The sequence below is a fragment of the Choloepus didactylus genome, chromosome 6 (assembly GCF_015220235.1).
Source record: "Choloepus didactylus isolate mChoDid1 chromosome 6, mChoDid1.pri, whole genome shotgun sequence".
Taxonomy (NCBI): Eukaryota; Metazoa; Chordata; class Mammalia; order Pilosa; family Megalonychidae; genus Choloepus; species Choloepus didactylus.
Window position 1 is genome coordinate 86,500,099 of NC_051312.1, and position 18,822 is coordinate 86,518,920.

Genomic DNA, 18,822 nt, shown 5'->3' on the forward strand with positions numbered 1-18,822 from the left:
GGATGCCAGCCTGCCTGGGCCAGAGCCCAGTGCCCCAGGAGGCATGGAGGGTGGGAGAGAGGGGAGGGTGCGGGAGGATCCATCGCCCCAGGCTCGCCCCTGGTCCTGTCTGGTCCCTGCGGTGGTACTGCCTTCAGGTGAGCGAGGTGTCATCATCGCTGCCCTCGCCGCCCGCCCCACCCATCTTCTCTTCTCGGCTCTCGGCCACAGCGCTCTCGTCGATGTTTTCCAGGGAGTCCGCATGCTGCACTGACAGCTCAGACAGCGCCAGGCTGGGCAACGGGCTCTGCTCTGGGTGCAGCCATGGCTTGAAGTGCGGCTGATGCTTCTGCTTCCACTCTGGGTACTTGATGCATGCCTTGTACATCTTCTTCATGGCCTGCGGGCCCGCCACCCAGCTGCATCAGAGGGTGGCTGGGGAGGGACGTGGTCTTCTCCACGTCCCTGCCCGCCCCTCCAGCGGCTCAGCCACCCCCTGCCCCGAACTCTTGCCCCAGTTTCCTACCTCCTCCCCACAGCCCTAAGTGACCCCTTGGCCTCCAGACCTCCTGATCTCCACCTCTTCATACCTGAGACCTCTTCCCCAGCCTCCATAACCCTAAAGTCCCAAGGCCACTCACCTTTGGAGCCAGGAACTGAGAAGATTTGTTCACCACCCACTTGGGCAAGGAGCCTATATGAGGGCAGGAAAGGGGAGGAGGAGAGAAGGCAGGGAGCAGCCTTAGGGACCCAGCCCCTACCAGACATACACACCAGCCCCCTCCCTCCAGCTAGGGGCTTCCAGGGAGGCCACCTCTTCTCCAAAGGAGGGGGGTGTGAGGCAGGTCCTATAAGACATCACCATCCTCACTCCCTTTCCACCTGGAACACCTCTGTACCCCCATCCCACTGCTGAGCCCCAGGGATTGCATGGAAGAAAACTGCAGGGTCCTAGGTGACAACAGGCTACACGTGGGCTGACATCCTGACGTACCAAGCTTGGATCTGGCTCCTCCCATGGCTTACACTGACATCCCTTCTCATAACCAGCCCCTCTTCCATGAATGACCCTGATTCTCAGCCTCTCCTCTGCCTGTTCTTCTAAGCCCCCTTCCCCAGGAAGCCTCCCTGACTACAAAGGCCTCTTGGCTGAGCATGCCAGCCTGCTGTGACCTGGAATCCACAGCCCAGCTGTTCATCCTGTCTCATTCCCAGGTGTCTGCTCTACCTGTGACCCCCAACACACTCAGTGAGGCTCCAGGGGGAGGCCTGGGCCACTGGCTCCTCAGGGGGCTTGGGGCATACTCAGGCAAAGATGTTCAGGGCTTACCCATCCTCTAGTCACTCACACATTTGCTGACTCACTAATTCCACATTCACTCATTGATGCCAATCCTGGACCAGTCCCGGGGACCCACAGAGGAACTCACTGTCTGGGGGGGCCCAACAGTATGCCAAGTGCTCTACCAGAGGGGAAGGGGCCCAGAAAGCAAGGAGCCAAGGACTCTGCTGAGGTATCAGGGATAGAGAGATGACATCTGGAGGGATGAGTAAGAGTCTGACTGACAGAAAAAGGAGAAGAAATGTTTCTAGGCTGAAGGCAAGGGCTGCCTGGATGGGGAAGGGGGGAATGGGAAGGTACGAGAGGGGCTGGGAAACCTGGGGGGAGGGCATATACTTTATTCTGAAGGCATGGGGAGTCACAGAAGAATTTTAAGCAGAGGAGTATCATGAGGAAATACATGTTAGAAAAATTCCTCTGGTGGTGGTACAGATAGACAATGTGGCTGTGAGTAAGGAGAGAAATGGCAGGTTTAGGAGCTATTTAGGAAGTCAAATCAGTGAGAACTGGTGACTGGATCTGGGAGCTGGCTGGTAAAGAGGGAGGAGGTCCAGTGACCCAGAGGTTCCTAGCATGGGTGACTAGAAGGCAGGGTCTTAGGAGATGGGGCAGGTTAGGAGGGGAGATGGTCAGTTCTTCTTAGGCACCTGGGAGACATCCTGAGAGAGCTGTGCAGGAAAGAAAGCCAAGGGCCTCTGGGATCTGGATCTCAGGAGAGAGAGTGATGGTGGTCATCTGGTCTCAGAAGTCACCAGAGTGGCTGAGCCCTCCCGAAGAAGAGAGTACTGGGGCCTGCAAAACCCCAGGCCTCCAGGATGGGCAGAGGATGGGAGCAAACAAAGCAGACAGAGTGGGAACAGCCAGGAAAGGGAGAGCGATTCAGAGCCTGGGGATGTGGGAGCCCAGGAAGAGAGAGAGCTTCAAGCTGCATCAGTGGAGCAGTGACTACCATCTCAGCCCATGCTTGTCAAACCATTCTAAGTCTCAAAACTTGGTTCTCATGATGTTTTGGCTGGAGATATTCCCAAATACAAAACAGCCCCTAACAGATGCCCTTCTGGAAGGATCACATGATAGGTGGCCAGGGCCAAACCCTCACCTTTGGGGTCCACCTGGGCCAGGTAGGTGATGACACAGCTCTTAGGCCCTGTGCTCTGGATGAGGTAGCCCGTCTGGATGGACACAGCTCGGACCAAGTCTTTCCGAGGTGGGTATTTCTGGGAATGGAAGCCACAGGGAGGTAAGACATGGGGTGGGGGGCAAAAGGGATATCTTTATGAGCACACACACACACACACACACACACACACACACACACACACACAAACACACCTTGGGTTAGCTCACATCCTCTGGTATCTGCTCCAGGCCAGGCCTGATGCTGATGTGAGGACAAAAGGAGGAATCAGACTAGGCCATCCTTGCCCCTTTAAAGCTTGCCCTATTCCCCGTGGAGTCAGGGCTCATGTACACAGTCTTACATTCATGAGCACATGTGTGGGTACTCGCAGACATATATACTCACCCTCGCCCAGGCCAGCCATACCTGCCTGTCCTCACTGCCCATGGAGATCAAACAGCACATGCCCAGGGAGGGCCAGCGGACCCTGCCACGTACCTCTTGCTCCCTCCTTTCCTGGCCAGCAATGCCCCAGAGCCCAACCAACCACAGCCAGCACATCCTACCACTCACCCACAGCAATACCCACCCGGCCCTCTCCCGATCTGCCTGAGAGCCCCAGCAGGGAGACAGAAACCATTACCCTCACTGTACAGGAGGGAAAGAGTGAGGACCAGAGGGGCCCATGTGTGGCCCCAAATCATAAGAAAGTCATGGTAGCAGCCACAGGCCTCCCCCTGGGCCAGGCCTGCCAGCTCAGCTCTGCCTGGCACCTTCCCCTGCCCACCCAGCAGGGAGGGCAGGTTGACTCACGGGATGTTTGACTGAGTAGTTCATAATGATGTAATCAGTGCCCATGGGAAGCCAGGAGCGGAGAGTGATGACATCACGGTTCTTCAGGGGCTTTGGACACCTCCCTGTGGAAGGCAAGGGACAGTGTCAGCCAGACCACTGGCCCACATGCTTGCAAGGGAGGGCGTGGCAGAGGCCAGAGACACAGGGATGCCTAGTTAACTCCCAGGCTCCCCAATCCAAACAGGTACCCCACCCCCAGCCCACTAAAGAGCAGTCCCAGAGCTGGCACTAGAAAAGAGACAGAGCAGAACCCTCTTCTCTGCTGTCTCCAGTAACACACAGCCCTTACCTTGCGGGCCTGGCCTGTTTGAATATGTGAACGTGAGTTATGGAAGAACAACAATATTATTGTGAGTACATGAAAATGTGTGGCTGTGAATATGTGGGCATGTGGCTATGTGTTGCATACATGACCGTGTGGACATGTGATTGTGTGGAGTGTGTATATCTGAACATGTGAGTGTGTGTGTGAGTGTGCATGAGTATGTGCCCAAGTGTCTGGATGACAGGGAGGGTGGCTGGGCCCTCCTCCAGGGCAGCCTTAGCACTCGGGTCTCTAAGCAGCCTGGTGATGGGGGTGACCACAGGAAGGAAAAAGTGGGAGGAGGAGTCTTGGCATGAGGCCTGAGGGGGCTGGGGTCGGCGTGCTGCGCCTGCTTACAAGAGTAGTAGCCTACGTCAGCGTTAACTGTCAAGCGGGCAATGTCAAAAGTCTCAATAACATTGCTGTCCCATTTCTTTCGGTACTCGATGTCATGCAGGACGTCATAGAGTGTTTCGGCTGGCACATCGCGGCATTCCATCCGGCACTGCAGACAGAGACATGGGTTGTCAGAGTCACAAGGCGCCAGGTACACGGGAACGGCCAGAGACCTGGCAGGGGACTGGAGGGTGGACACGCAAAAGGAGGGGGAGGAGGAGAAGGACAGGGTTGAGCAGGGGACTTTGCAACCAGCATGGACTCACCTCTTGCCACAAGCCCTGACCAGCACCCCCAGAAGCCACCTGTGACAGGAGAGGGACAGCCTCTGTATCTAGAGACCATCTCCCCTCCACCCATCTCAGGCTCCACCAGTCCTCTCCATTCTTTCCAGTCTCCTCATCCAGGAAGCCTTCCTGAGTTGCCCAGCCAGAACTTCTGGGCTCCCAGATGCTGTGTCTCTACATCTATGCCCTCCCCAACTCCTGTGAGCGCCTCATGGGCAGAGGCTCATGTCTGATTCAGCACAGAGTCTGGTATAGGTAGATGTTAAATAAAATGAAAGCACGAATGAGTAAGTGAACAAACACCTAAATGGATGATTTCTTTCCTCCCGTGGTGCTTATTACCTGACCATACCACTTGTCCTCCCTTTTTTCATTCACCAAACATCTTTGGATTTCTTGCTATTTATTAGCTTTGCCCTCTATGGTGGTTTGGAGCTATACACCCAGGAAAAACATGTTCTTAAACTTAATCCATTCCTGTGGGTGTGAACCCATTGTAAGTAGGACTTTTTGATGAGGTTACTTCAGTTACATGTGGCCCGGCTGAATCAGGATGGGTCTTACTCGCATTATTGAAGGTCACAGAGAAGGCCCCAGGGAGCAGCCAGAAGCTGAACATCACTGGACCCCAGAAGAGAAGGAAGAAGCCAGGAGAGGACGCCATGTGCATTGCTATGTGGCAGAAAAGCCAGGGAAGAACCAAGGATTACCAGCAGCCAGCCCCAGAATGCCACAGTCTTCTTAGAGAAAGTGTCGTCTTGATGATGCCTTGATTTGGGACTTTTCCTAGCCTCAAAACTGAACCAATAAGTTCCCATTGTTTAAGCCAACCCACTGCATGGTATTTGACTTGGTGACCAGGAAACTAAAACACCCTAGAAGAGCTTTCCATTTGGAGGGAGGGGGAGGAGCTGAGCACACTTTGTTTTATTTGACCCTCACAGAAGAAATCCAAGGAGGATCTGAGGCCCAGAGAGGTCTGTACCTGCTGGTAAGCAGCCAAGTTGTGATTTAACCCAGATCACATGTCTGGAAAGCAAGTAAAAAGCAGGTTTCCCTAGATTTGCACTCAGCATGGTAAAACTCTGCCAATGTGTCAATGTCCCTGTTTGTGATTTTTTTTTTTCACCCAAGAGCCCGAGCCCCAGGGTCAAGTTCCCCTTAGCAAATGGACTAGTTTTCATGTGTAGCTTAAAAAAGCTCCCAGAACTGAGCATGCAAACAGTGCTAAGGGAACCCCACCCCATACATATTACTTTCTACTTACAAGGGGATACGTGTGAACATACGATGGAGGGGTCGCACAGACTTCCCCTGATCAGGATATATCTTGGCACCACTGGTGCCGTGATGCCTTGGGAAGGACATAGCACCACCTATTGAGTCGTCTAGGCACCACTGGGCTTGGATATAACGTCAGTCTCCAGAAAACAAAGAAACAGAGGAATAAGCTATGTGACACCTCGAGAATACAGCCAGACAAAGTCAGACAGTGACACATTCTGCAGGGCTACTGGCTCAGTCTGTACCACAGGTCAGGGTCATAAATAAGGGACTGGGCTAGACTGACTTACAGATCACAACAACCAGATGCAAAGTGTGGTCCTGGCTTGCATGCTGGTTTGGACACACCAGCTACAAAGGAATGTTTGAGACAACTGATATGCTGAGAATTTACTGAAATAAAATGATGGCAATTGAAAAAAGCCGGTTACAAAATGGAATGCATGCACAATATAATCTCCTTTGGGAAAAAAAATAAATCTGCCTAGAAAAAGATTGGGAAGCATAATCACGAAGGTGTTAACAGTGGCAATCTCTAAATGGTAAGAATATGGTTTTATTTTCTCTTTTGCTTGTCTGTATTTTTAACTATCCACAATGTCCGGTATAGCTTCCGCAATAATGAAAAAACTTTTAAATAAAAAGGTCCCCAGGGACACCGAGAGGTGCATCATTAGGTGCCAGGAACTGTCCTAAGTGCTTTATGTACATTACCACATTTTATTCTTATAGAAATGCTCTGAGTATTATACTGGGCCCATCTGAGAATTAAGGAAACCAAAGTTCAAAGAGAGACTCCAGCCTACAAAGATTCATTGTGTGACCCTAAACATGAAGTCACCCTCCCTCTCTTAACCCTTGATGGTTAAGTTCATGGCCAGGATATGGGGTTTGGTCAGGCAAGCACTGGTCTGATTGTTACTGTGACGATATTTCATGAATTTAAATCATCAGTAAGCTGATTGCATCTATGGCTGATTACATCTATGATCAACAAAAAAGATTGCCTCCAACAATGAGAAGTCTCATCCAATCAGTTGAAGGCCTTAAAAGGGGAAAAGATGATTTCAACAATCAGAAAGAATTTCTACCTCTACTTCAGCCAGCTTCTCCTTGAAAACCTTCATCGGACTTCCCAGCTTACGGCCTGCCCTATGCAATTAGGACTCGCCCATGTGAGCCAATCCCTATAATCAATCTTATAATATTTACCATTCTGTGTGCGCACAGAAGAGTTAGGGATGATTCTGAAGCCTGTCCTCAAGAGGCTTCCAGCTGAGGGAGGAGACTGACATAGAAGTGCGGAAGTGCCCTAAGTGCCCTAACTGTCCTGTGGGAGCACAGAGGAAGAGTGCAGCCCAGCTGGGTGGGAGGGAATCAGGCTTCATGGAGCAGCTCCATCTAGAAGTTAGGTGTTTGCCACATGACCCTGCCAGAGAGAGACGTGAGTACAGAGGCACAGAAGCAGGCAAGTGTGTGGCCTTTTGGTGAAGCTGGAATGAGTTCTGGCTGCCTGGAGTTTCCCTGGTGGTGTGTAGCCTAATACTCAAAAGGTCCCTAGTTCCAGGGTTTCTTGGAGAAATGGCTGATCCAGGGCTGGATCACAGTGACTATAAGATGAGCTGTATTGTGCCAGAAAGTAAGGAAGTACTCAATGAATGACATGGACTTTGATCAACAGACTCAGGAGCCAGTTTGAAGGGCTCCCACTGGTAGAGTGCCCAACTCATCTGGGTTTGCCTGTGACTTTCTCAGGTTTAGCACTGAAAGCCTTGCATCCCGGGAACTCCCAAAGTCCTCGGCAAAAAATTGGTCACCCTACCACAGGCCAGATCTGGGGAATTTGTGTGTTAAAATAATTAATACTAACAGATTATGCTCCACTGAATGGTGCAGGAAACCAAAGTACATACAGATGTGAATAAATGAATAAATGAATGTTAGCCGAGGAAAGGGATATTTATATAGTTTCCAAGTCACTTCCCATCAAATTCTTATTACCAAGGGAAAGTGAGTAACTTCACGGTAAAGAAGCCTGGCAGGTACCACCTTAACTGATCACAGCGAACATCATTAGTAATGGGACAAACTGCAATCGGATGTTGCCTGATAGGATGCCATGAGAAGAATACCGGCATCATTTAGGGTGATATTTCCGCCAAAGATGCATTAACCTAAATCTAATCATAAGGAAATATCAGACAAACCCCAAATTAGGAACATTTTACAAAATAATTGGCCTGTAAGTATCAGGGTGGTGAAAGTCAAGGAAAGACCAGCAAACTATTCCAGACTAAAGGAGACTAAAGAGACGAGTGAATGAATGAATGAGTGATTGAACAAAGTGACAGAATGAATGTGATGGTGAGAGAGGGAGTTGGAGAAGACAGCAGAGGGCAGATCCAGCATCATCATTAGCCTCCAAACAACGTTCCATTGAGCAGCCACACAGCGGGCCAGGGCAGGCACCAGACGTTCACACTCACTCACTCACTCTTCACTCCAAACTTATGAGGTGGGCACAGTTATTATTCCTGTCCTGCAAAACAGAAGATGAGGCTCAGGATTAAACAACTTGTCCAAATCACACAGCAAGAAAGTAGCAGAACAGGGATTCAAAACCAAGTCTTCCTGCATTCTTAACCATCAAGGAGCACTGAAGTGTGACTTCTAAGTAAACCACAGCTTCTCTAATTCCAAGTTTGGAAGCGGGTTTGGCTTTGCGAATCCCCAAATGTGTCATTCTGGACAGCGAGTGTATGGACAGGCAGTGACTACAAAACTCTGCTGTCTAGGCTAGCATCCAGAAGGGAATGGCGCCTCCCCCTGGCCAGGCTCAGGGCCCCCCAAGGCCCAGCTGCACCCAGGGCTGAATGCACCCTGAGATGGGCTGGCACTACCCATCCCCCTGTGCCTCCTCAAGAGGCTCTTGGATCAGAGTGCCATGGGCTGTTGTGGCCCCAGGGCCCAAATGCAAGGTAGTCAGGTAGATTCCCATCTTCTGGGCAACAGGCGGTGGGGGGGGTGGGGGTGGGGACACAGTCATAAGACAGACCTGGTGCTGAATTCTTAGCTAAAACACTAATATATCACAGAGTGGAGTGTAAACTCTGCATAACACTTATCTTAAGATAAAGAGGGAAACTTCAAAGGTTTTCCAAGCAGACTCCAGGGGAGGAAGAGTGAGAACCCTGGTAATGGAAGCCCTGCAAGTGAGGAAACTGAGGCAGGCTGGGTCACCAGGTCAGGGGAGCGCCTGCAGGCATCTCCAGCCCTCACCAGCGGGCCTGGCTCCCCGCCTGGGCTCTTTCCACAGTCCCCTGGAGGCAGCACAGCTGCGCCAAGAGGGGAAAATTACATCCGGCATTGTTCTGCCCACAGCAGCCGCCTGCCTGGGAAAGGTGTAATACTAACAGGCTTTGGCAGGGGAAGATGGTGGGGTGGAGGTGAGTCGCCGGAGAGCACCTGGTGGGCGGGCCGAGGACTGTGGCCCACTGCCACTGGGCCCTGGGCAAATCAGTCAGTCAGCTGGGCCCTGGGAACTCCCCTGGAAACTGGAACTGAGTGGGAAGGAGGGGGAAGTGTTGCTGCACCAAGGAGCCAGGCTCCACTGCAAAGTCCTTAAAGCCTGGTTTCAGCAGGTGGCCCGACAGGCAGCCATTTCACAATTGAGAAAGCTGAGGCCTGGAGAGAGTGACCTCTGGACTGGTGCCAGAGAAACCACAGGCTGTGTCCTCTGCACTCCACTCTCTCCAAACTCCCATGAGGTGGAGACCTGGGATTGCCTAGAACCCCTGGCACCTGCACCGCCCCTCTCCCAGCACCCCAAGCCCTGCAGAGAAGCAGTCAGAAGGGACTGGACAAAGAAGGCCTTCAGGGAAGTAACCCAGGCAGGGCTGAGTCTGGCAATCCTAGGTTCCAATCCCAGCTCCTCCCTTTGGGCACAGGATTTAACTCCTGAGTCTTAGTTTCTCTGTGGGGATGACAACAGTGCCTATTTCATGGGTACATCAGATTAAATTAAATAATGTAATATACCTAGCACAAAGTAAATGCACCAACAAATAATGGCTGTTATTACTGGAGGGGCTGGAAGCAGAGAAGCAGGAGAGGAGGGTGGCCTGAAGCAGGCTTACACCAGTGGCCTCACCCTAGTCCCAGCCCTGCCCTTCTGTTCATCCGTTCACCACTTTCTGAAGCCTGCTGTGTGCCCGGCCAGCAACTGCACAATGGGGACAGAGGGGAGGTGAGACCTAGGCCCTGCCTCAAAAGGGCCCCGTGGAGTTGGGGTGGTGGGGAGAGACAGAGACACAAAATCCCAATATAGAATGAGCTGGGTTGTGAGAGGGGGCGCACAGGAACTGTGGGAGCGGAAGGCAACAGGGCCTAAGAGGATAAGGAGCCGAAAGGGCAGACAAGGGTATTTCAGGCAGAGGGACAGTGGGAGTAAAGGCCTGGAGGCTTAAGCAAGTACAGAGCAGGGCTCAATACCCAAGCTGTGTCTTGCTCTACCCCCCACCTTTCTCCCACCCCTTGCCCTGTGCTTCTCTGTGAGGTCTTCCCCATGCTCAGCATTAGGGAAGGAGGAATCTCCGCTGGAGGGAGGGGAGGGTGGAAGGAAGGGCAACCGACTCTCCCAGAGCCTAGGCAGATAGCTTACCTGAGACAGGGGAAAAGAATTCAGGCTGTCTCCACTGGGCTGCATTCTGGTCTTAAGGACCATAGGCCAGAGGTTATAATAAGCAAATTGACATGCCCGACAGGTGGACCCAAATCTGGCCCCCACCCCAAAACCTCACACAGCAGGTCTCCAATATCCTTGCCCATGGGATATGTGGGGCACACAGATAATTCCAAAGTCCTAGGATCCAAGGGGGTGATCTTTTCCATTATCATCTTCAGGTTACCACAGGGGAAACTGAGGCCCAGATAAGGGGTTCATTTGGGCTTTGAAACATCCCATAGGCTGTGCTGACTTTTTACCACATTGCATTTCAGCAGTTTTGTAAGGGAATAACTTAAGCAAATCACCGTTTCCCAAAAGAACCATATTCAAACTATGGGAAGAGTTCCTGAGGCAGGGAGGAGGGGATAATAAGTATCAAATCAATCATAGCCCCGACCAACAGCCACAACCACAAGAACCATCACCATGTGCCCCAAATCACTAATCAACTCATCATCCTTCAAAGGAGGCCAATGGCATCACCAATCCACCCCTAGCTTAGTCATTGTCAAGCCACCTCTGCCAGTTGCCAAAGGCATCAAGCTGGGTCCTTTCCAGACATTGCTCCTTATCCTCCCGACAACTCAGGGGGTGTCATCTCCCGATTTTACAGATGCACAAACCAAGCTCCAGAGAGGTTCAATGATTGGCCTAAGTCACACAGCTGACAGTTGGTGGAGCAAAAATAAGAGTGCCTGACCCCAAAGTGTCAGAACTTTCTTCTATCTTCATCAAAGGTCTAGACTGGCCCAGACAAAACCAACACAGGCAAACAGAGACTGTCTTAGCTAATAATGGTTAATCATGCAGTGCTTACTGGATTCAGAGGAGTTGCTGACCAGGGAGGTTAATCTCACAGATTCTTCCTCTGAACAAAGTTCCTGACTTGATCTGCAGACTTTACTGGGCTCAAAGGCTGGGCCATGCTTTTCAAAAACCCAGCACTGGGGTTCTGCTATTTGAAGCCCCCTCTGAGAACCCTTCAGGCCATTACGCTGCCCCACCAGACCCAGCCAGGCCCCACAGGCTTGCAGTTTACAGCAGCGTGGCACTTGCTGGTCAGACAGGCCTCTGCCCTGCCGTGTCCTGCTGTGTGGCCTGGGCTTGGGCAGAGGACTTCAGCTCTAAGTCCCAGGGTCTTCATCTGTCAAACAGAAATAATCCTCCCTGTAGAGTGGTACTGTGAGGACTGAATGAGACTTGAACATAAAGCCTTTGGCAGCAGCTGCCCTCCTCCAGCTCGAGGCCTCAGCCCCAGGCCCAGCAGCTTTCCTTGCCTCTCTTAGGCCCTGTGGAGGGGAGCACCTTCCTGCTAATTCCCAGACATATAGGAGCAACAAATAACAAAGTTAATTTAAAAAAAAAAAAAAAAAAGCTCCAGATCCCTGGTCAGGGTGGATGGACAGGGAGGGGGCAGGTGGCCCTGCACAAATCCACCCACCCCACCCTCACAACCCACAGCCAGGCCCAGCCCTCACCATGTCAGAGCAGGAACGCGAGGCTCTGAGAGATGCAAAGGGTTGCCTGCGCCACATGGCAGATCAGAGGCTCAGCTCCAGTGGCCCCTCTGCCCTCTGGGCTCCTGGTTCTCCTCCCCCAGGGCCCGCTCACCACCCGCTAGCTTCAGGGCCCTCCACTGCGCCCGTCCCACAGGTCCCACCTTCATCCAGGGCAGACAGAGCTGATGGTGCACCTGCCCCCTGCCTATGGGTTTCTGGCCCCTGCCCCCCAAGGTTCTTCACCTTCTCCCCAACAAAAATCTCAAGAGCAGTTCTGGGCACCAGCACTAGGGAGGGTGCGGGAAAGGAGGTCCAATCAACCCTGTCATGGGGGGTGCAGAAGCATTTCCTCCTCCAGGCCTGCCCAGGATGCTTTCCCGGGACTTCCTGGTGCTGCTAACTCCTTTCCTATTTTGCCTTCAAACTTCAGCCCTGCTGCCCCCTTCCCAGGCAGCCCACCCTGCCCCTAAATTCTCCGGGTTGGCCTGGGGGCCTATTCCTCTTTGTCTCCTCCACCTTTCCACCCCCACCCCAGGCCTCTCTCCATCATCAGTGTATTAATTTCCTGCAATGCTGAGGTCCCTGTTCGCCTCCACATCCCCCGTGCCTGGCACAGGGCCCGGCAGATAGCAAAGAACTGTTGCCTGAACGGAAGACAGACGGATGAGCCAACAAAGAGGCCATGCCTGTGTGTGAGCATCTCTGATTTTTAGAATGCTGGGGCTGTGGCCACCTCCCTCGGTGCTTCTGTGATATTCCAAAAGAAGAGCAGTGGTGAAAATCTCCTGGACTCTTGTAAATCTGACACTCGAGGATGATTACTACTTCTGCCATCATCCTCTTAAAAAGTGGAGTGTGTGTATGTGTGTGTGGGGGGGGTGTCTCAGACATTCCAAGAGACAGAACAAGGGTGACCCTGGGGCTTGCTTTAAGATCTTTGATAATCCCAATGATCAAAGAAAAGCACATTAAAATTGCGCTGAGGTCCAATTTATACTTAGTAAGTTTGCAAAAATATATAAACTACCCACTGCTTGTGAGGCTATGGTGAAACTGTTACATAGTTGGTGGCAGCAAAAATTGGTTCCACTATTCTGGAAAGTATTTTGAAAAGTATTTCTGAAAAAATATTTTTTAAATATTTAAAAAATTGTAATATATCTTTGACTTAGTTCCTGGAATCCAAGACCTAGAAATTTATACTCAAGAAAAATAAAATAAAATAAGGAAAAAGTTCTGTTACAATATTCATGATGACATTACTGCACTTGTAATTAGCAAAATATATTGGAGAACAATCTGGAACACCACCAATAGCACGGACCAACTTTGGTGAAGAACGACATCACCTTCATGACTACTCCACGGCCACTGAGGATCATGGGCCCCCCGAGGGCAGGGGGAGTGGCCGAGCCAGCTCCGGACCCTCAGAACCCAGAACAGGCCTGGCATGGAGCAGCTCCTGGAAATGTTCTTCAATTAACAATTCTGTAGCAATATGAGAAAGATCTATAGATGCAATGTTAAATGAACAAATCAGAATTCAAAGTTATACATGTGCCATGGTTTAAACTATGTATGAATTACCTACAACCCTGAATGGGGCTGGAAGGCCACAAGGGAAGAGTTTTTGCTTGGGAATTGGGGCTCAGGATGATTTGCTTTATTTATTTATTTATTTTTTATTCTTGTTGCTGTTGGTACAATATGGCTTGTATGAGATATAAAAACACTTCTGAGTTAAAAATGTTGGCCAGAACTATGGGATCCTTATCTCTTGGACCCTGGACTCAGGCTGAGTTGGAGCCTGAGGCTGCCCATGTGACGCTGGGGTCACTTGGCAATGCTCGGTATCATCTGGCTGGGTCTGTGCCACAGAGCTCTGCCCCAAGGCCTGTGCCAAGCTGGGAGTGGGAGCCAGAGGGGCCGCAGGGCCCTCCCACCCTCCAGGAGCCTCCAGGCTGGGGTCCGGGGGCACAGGCAATGACAACGCTGGGTGGTCAGGGCAGGGACGGAGGGGAGCCGGAAACGTGGATACAGGCAGGGGCACCTATGCCAAGTCCTAAAGGATGACTAGATGAGCAGATGGCACCCAGAACCTGGCAGAGGTGATGGCGTGAGCCTGGGGGTTAGAAACAGCCCTGGCTTGGTTATGGGAAGGAATGGGCTCGTGTAGTTCCATGAGATAACCTGAGTGAACAAAGATGGAGGCAGAGGAAACGGAGCTGTCTCTTGGGTATCTCAAACGTGTTCATTCATTCAGTCATTTAGAAAATGTCAGTGGTATGCCAGCTCTGTGCCAGGCTCTTTGCTAAAGAGGCTTTGCAGATTCACCTAACCCCATCGTCTCAATTACTTGGAAGGAGGGAGGATTATGACCATTTCAAAGATTTGTAAATGGTGGCTCAGAAAAGTGAAGTGGAGGAACCAACCTGGAACCCCAAGTTCATCCCTCAGGCTGCTCCCCAAAAACCACACCCTGTTCTGGGTAGGACTCAAGGGATCCCAGGTGGTGTAGCACCTGCCATTTGAGGACTGTCTTTGAGGGAACCCCGCTAGTGGCTAGGGCTGTTGGGGTGTGTGTGGAGTGGGGAGGGGACGTTGGGGCTGGCTCTGAATGGTCTCTGTACCACCTGCCTGGGGTGGGCAGCTGGAAGGACACGGCGCATGTGGTATGGACCCAACACAGGGTCTCCTTCTCCTACCTCTGGGTTTCAGTATTAACACCTGCAAAATGATCAGATAAGCCCTATGGCCTCCTCCTCTGAAGGGAAGGGGATCTGGCAGAAAATTCCTCGATGCTTCTACTCCCCAAAAGAGACTGTGGTGGAGACTGGAGGTGCTGCCACGTCTCCCTTGGACAGAGCTCCCTGTACAGACTGAGCTGAGCCCTTCTCTGCTGCTCTCTATCCAGGGCCAAGTGACTCATCTTTGCTTGGCCTCCTCCTCTCTTCTCTCCCCCCTCCCTGTCTCCTGTCTCCAGTCTCCCTGGACCCCCATCCCAGCCCCCAAGCTCCAGAGTGGTAGGCCCCAGCTCCAGAGCAGTGATGAATGTCCTGCTCTGACCTCTCAGACCTCCTGGTCTGCACGTCCCACCATGCTGCTCCTGTCCTGGGGGAGGATGGGGAGCAAGACAGCAGAAGGCAGACCCAACATGGGAGGCAGAGAGGGGGTGGGCCGAGGAGAAAAGGCAAGGGGTGGGGGAGACAAGTGAGATCAGACAGGGGCAGGGGCTGATTTACCGACACCAAGAAAGACAAAGATAATCATCTTCCAGGGCTTCAGGGACCACCAGTGGACTGATGCCCCTCAAAGCTGTCTAGCAAGCTCCAGGCTTCATCTTCAACAGACTCCTGGGCATCACCAGCTGGACAGCTCACTGGCTCTCACACTCACCATGTCCAGTACCATTGTATTACCCCCCACTCCCCAGTGCCCACCTCCTCCCCTCCCCTCCTGTGCCTGGAATCTGGGCATGGCTCTGGACTCCTCCACACTCACTCTCCAGCCAATCCCTCCAGCTAACTTTCCCCCTTGGATTCTACTCTGCCTTGTCCTTCCCAATCGTCCCCCTTCACCGTCCCCAGGCAGGCCTCACCATCCTTGCTTGGACCACTGCAGCAGTTCCCTTTTCTCCACTCTCCTGGCTCCCAGACCAATCTATCCCCTGCAGCCAGGGAATGTTCTAAAAACCAGAGGTGAGCATGGCCGTGCCCAGCTTGAACACCTCTGCCTTCAGGATAAAATCCAAATTCCAAAAAAAAGTCCTCTTCCCGCTCCTTCCTCACAGCTCATCCTTACCCCTTCACCCCTAACTGTGACCGTGGGGAGCCTACCTCACCCAGGGCCTCACCAAGACCTTCGCAGCTGGCTGCCTGACCCCTGCTGGGCCTTCAAGGTCCCACCCAGCGGTATATACCACCTCCAGGCAAAGCCCCCTGCCCTCCCCCACCATGCTGCCAGTGACAGGCTTCCCTCAGCCTGAGTTTGAACCCCTGTCCCAGCTCTTCTCAGGAGAGGCTGCCGCTGTCTTTGTCTGTCCTGCCACCCCCCCACCCCAGGCCTGAGTCTCTTGAGAGCAGGGCCTGGGTCTGATCCATCTCCAGGTCCCCAGTGTAGCACAGTTGCTGGCAGAGAAGGTGGAAGGCATGAAAAGAGGTTTGTTGAATGAATAAAAAACCAGGATGGAAAAAAACAGAGGAAAGTGGACAAGTAGAGGCAAAAGAACAGCAGCAGTAACCACTTGGGGAGAGGAGAAAAAGAGGCAGGAATAGAGAACACGCTGCAAAGGGGAGACCCTGAGACCCAGGCCAGGCCCAGAGGCGAGATGGAGGCTTCGGTGGAGGCAGGGAGGGGAAAACCATGGCAGAGCCGGAGCTGAGCCAGGGGGCGGGAACCACCAGGAGACAGCTGAGGAGACATAATTGGATCAGAGACAACTCTGCTTCTGTGGTGAGGGGGTGTGACTCACATACACAGAGTAACACCAGCCACAGAAACACACACAGAGTCTCACACTCAGAGGCACACACATACACAACTCAGACATACACACATACATTCAATACGCAGTTACTGACATTTATCAGGAGCCTGTCCCAGGGCTGTCACAGGGGCAGGAAGAGGGGATGAGGAACCCAGTGCCTGCCCCCACGGGGCTCACAGTCCACCCAGCTAAGGGCCATTTCACACACACCATCACCCACAATCAAGCTCTGCACACAGAAGTCCCAGACATACAGCCCACAACTCCCATCCCATCAGCCTGTCCTCATGGCACACAACCACCATCTGGTATTCAGTTATTTGTTTGCTTCCATTTTGCTTGTCTTCCCCTCAGAATATAAACCCCATGACAGCAGGGTCCTGATCTGCTTGGTTTGCTGTCAAGTTCAGATCTAGTGCCGTTCTTGGCATGCAGTATCTGCTCAATGTGTTGAACGAACTGGGGAGACACACAAGGGAACTCCATCCTCTCTGGCTATGAGATCTCTGCCTCAAGACTCCTCATCTTTCTAGACCAGTGCCAGGTCCCAGGCTCTCTGGAAAGGTCCAAAGACAGAGAGGGCAGTCCAGGGGACAGTGGAGGGTGTCTGAGAGACCTAGGGCCAGTGGTTGTGGCATGAAACCCAAAGGGTGAGATTAAAGGGCTCAGTAGCACAGGGGAGATGGGGTTGGGGGCAGTGTGTGCAGACACTGTCCACCTGCCCCAGGACATAAGGATTCTAGAGATCATCAGAGGTGGCAAGTACCTGCCTTCAGGAGCAGCACAGGTGGAGAGGCGGTGAGACAATAGATATGCTAAAGCCCCAGAAAATAGCTCCAGCTGCCCTCTGCCACCTGCCAGGCTCTCTTTAATGACAGGTAAGAGTCATCTGTATATAGCATGGAACCCACCCACCACTAAATTCTGGATCTACTACTTTCTTCTTCCACTGCTTGTGTTTCTGAGGCTCCAGGGGCCCCAGAATCTCAAGTATCCCAGAAGGGATAAACTGAGGCACCAAGAGAGGCAGGGACACCATAAGTCTGATACCTAGTCTGAGCAACTCTTCCCCCACCTATTGTCTGAGCACGTTCATCTGCCCAGGTCAAGGACAAAGGTGAGGGTTCAGGGCTGGAGCAGGTGGCAACTGTCTGTGCTTGGTGGCAACCTGAAGCCCAGGCCTGTGATCACCCACCCCTCAGTAACAGACTGGAGCAGCCCGGCTGAGGCCCCACAGAGTGCCGGGCTTCTGGGGTCACAGTGTTCAAGGCCCTGGCTCCAGGTGGCCCAGCCAGGCGTGGAGACACAGGGGAAGAAAGAAAACCCATCTGTCTCCAGGACTCCCTCCTTTCTCTCATCTCCTGAAACTTTAAAGACTCTCGGCTGGAAACTGAACCGGGGCTCGTTAAAGTTTAAAGACTGGAGACTGGGGAGCTGGGTGTGGAGGGCACAGAGCCAGCCTGGGGGCTGAGGGCATGTCCAGCATCAGTGAGGCCATAGGCTGGAGGTACCCCCCACTTCCATACACAAGAATTCCTCATCCCCAATGCAGGGACCAAGGGGGCTGTACATCCACACTGCCTGGTCCCCAAGCCGGCACAGCACTTCACAGTTTGCACATTGCAAAGGATTATGCTGTAACCAACATGTCCCTTACATTACCCTTCCTAAATTGTTCTGCGATACCTTGCTCCTTTCCCCACAGCTCCTGCTTTAGCGCAGGCCTTGAAAACTCTGCCCAAATACAGCAGCAACCACCTCCTACTGTCCCCTGTCTAAAATTCTCCCCTGCAGGACAGAGCCTCCAAGACCCAAAGCCTTGGTCCACTTTAATCACCTCCTGATCTATTAGTTTCAAGTCCCATACTGAACCTCCTGCAGCTCCCCAAGTACACTACCCAGTTTCCAGCCTCTGGGCCTCTGCCTAACTGTTCCTTGGAACGGAATGCTCCCAATACTATCAAACTTGTCCAACCTCTCATTCATCACCTGGTTCCAATGGGATTGCTTGAGCATTGTTCCCAAGACTGGTTCAGAAACCCTCTTTGGGTTTCCTGAGCTCCTGTGATAAGTGTCTGTCTCAGTACTGGAAGCTCCTTGAGGCCAGGGCTTGGGTTCGATTCCCTTCTCTGACCCCAACAGGGCACAGGCCAGGACCAAGCAGAGAGAGTCTAGCAGTGAATATTCACTGAATGAGTGAATGAAGGAATGAATGAACCAATGAATGAATGAAGTGCCTGGAGACAGGCAGGGAAGCACTACTCTCTACATTTGACAGAAGAGGAAGCTGAAGCCTAGGCAAGGGCAGTAACTTGCTCAGGACTCCGGATACTGCACTCTCTCCCCTATATCCTCCACCCGACCCAAGCACCTCCTCCAGGAAGCCTTCCCTGAAAACTCCAGCCACCTCTGACTTTCTCCTTTTCTGAGCTCCACCACCCTGAAGGTCCAAACCCTGACAAGGTCATGCTCTCTGGAGAGCCTGTTCCCAGAGGGCAGCTCTGGACTCATGTCCTCCTATTCCTCCACACCAAGTCAAGTGCT

The 18,822-nt window shown here is 52.3% G+C and overlaps 1 protein-coding gene across 2 annotated transcripts in view; it reads right to left on the reverse strand.

Moving 5' to 3' along the window:
• The window catches only part of STARD10 (StAR related lipid transfer domain containing 10), a 24,417-nt gene continuing 5,595 nt past the window's right edge, over positions 1 to 18,822 (reverse strand). Inside the window, exons 3-7 of one of the 2 annotated variants that reach the window (XM_037840541.1) lie at positions 3,958 to 4,105; positions 3,255 to 3,358; positions 2,421 to 2,538; positions 621 to 673; positions 1 to 379 (exon numbers count right to left, since the gene is read on the reverse strand). In XM_037840541.1, coding sequence (XP_037696469.1) covers positions 134 to 379; positions 621 to 673; positions 2,421 to 2,538; positions 3,255 to 3,358; positions 3,958 to 4,105 — 669 coding nt within the window. In that variant the 3' untranslated portion in view covers positions 1 to 133. Of the gene's footprint in view, positions 399 to 620; positions 674 to 2,420; positions 2,539 to 3,254; positions 3,359 to 3,957; positions 4,106 to 18,822 lie in introns of both variants that reach the window. The other variant, XM_037840540.1, reaches the window with a different exon arrangement.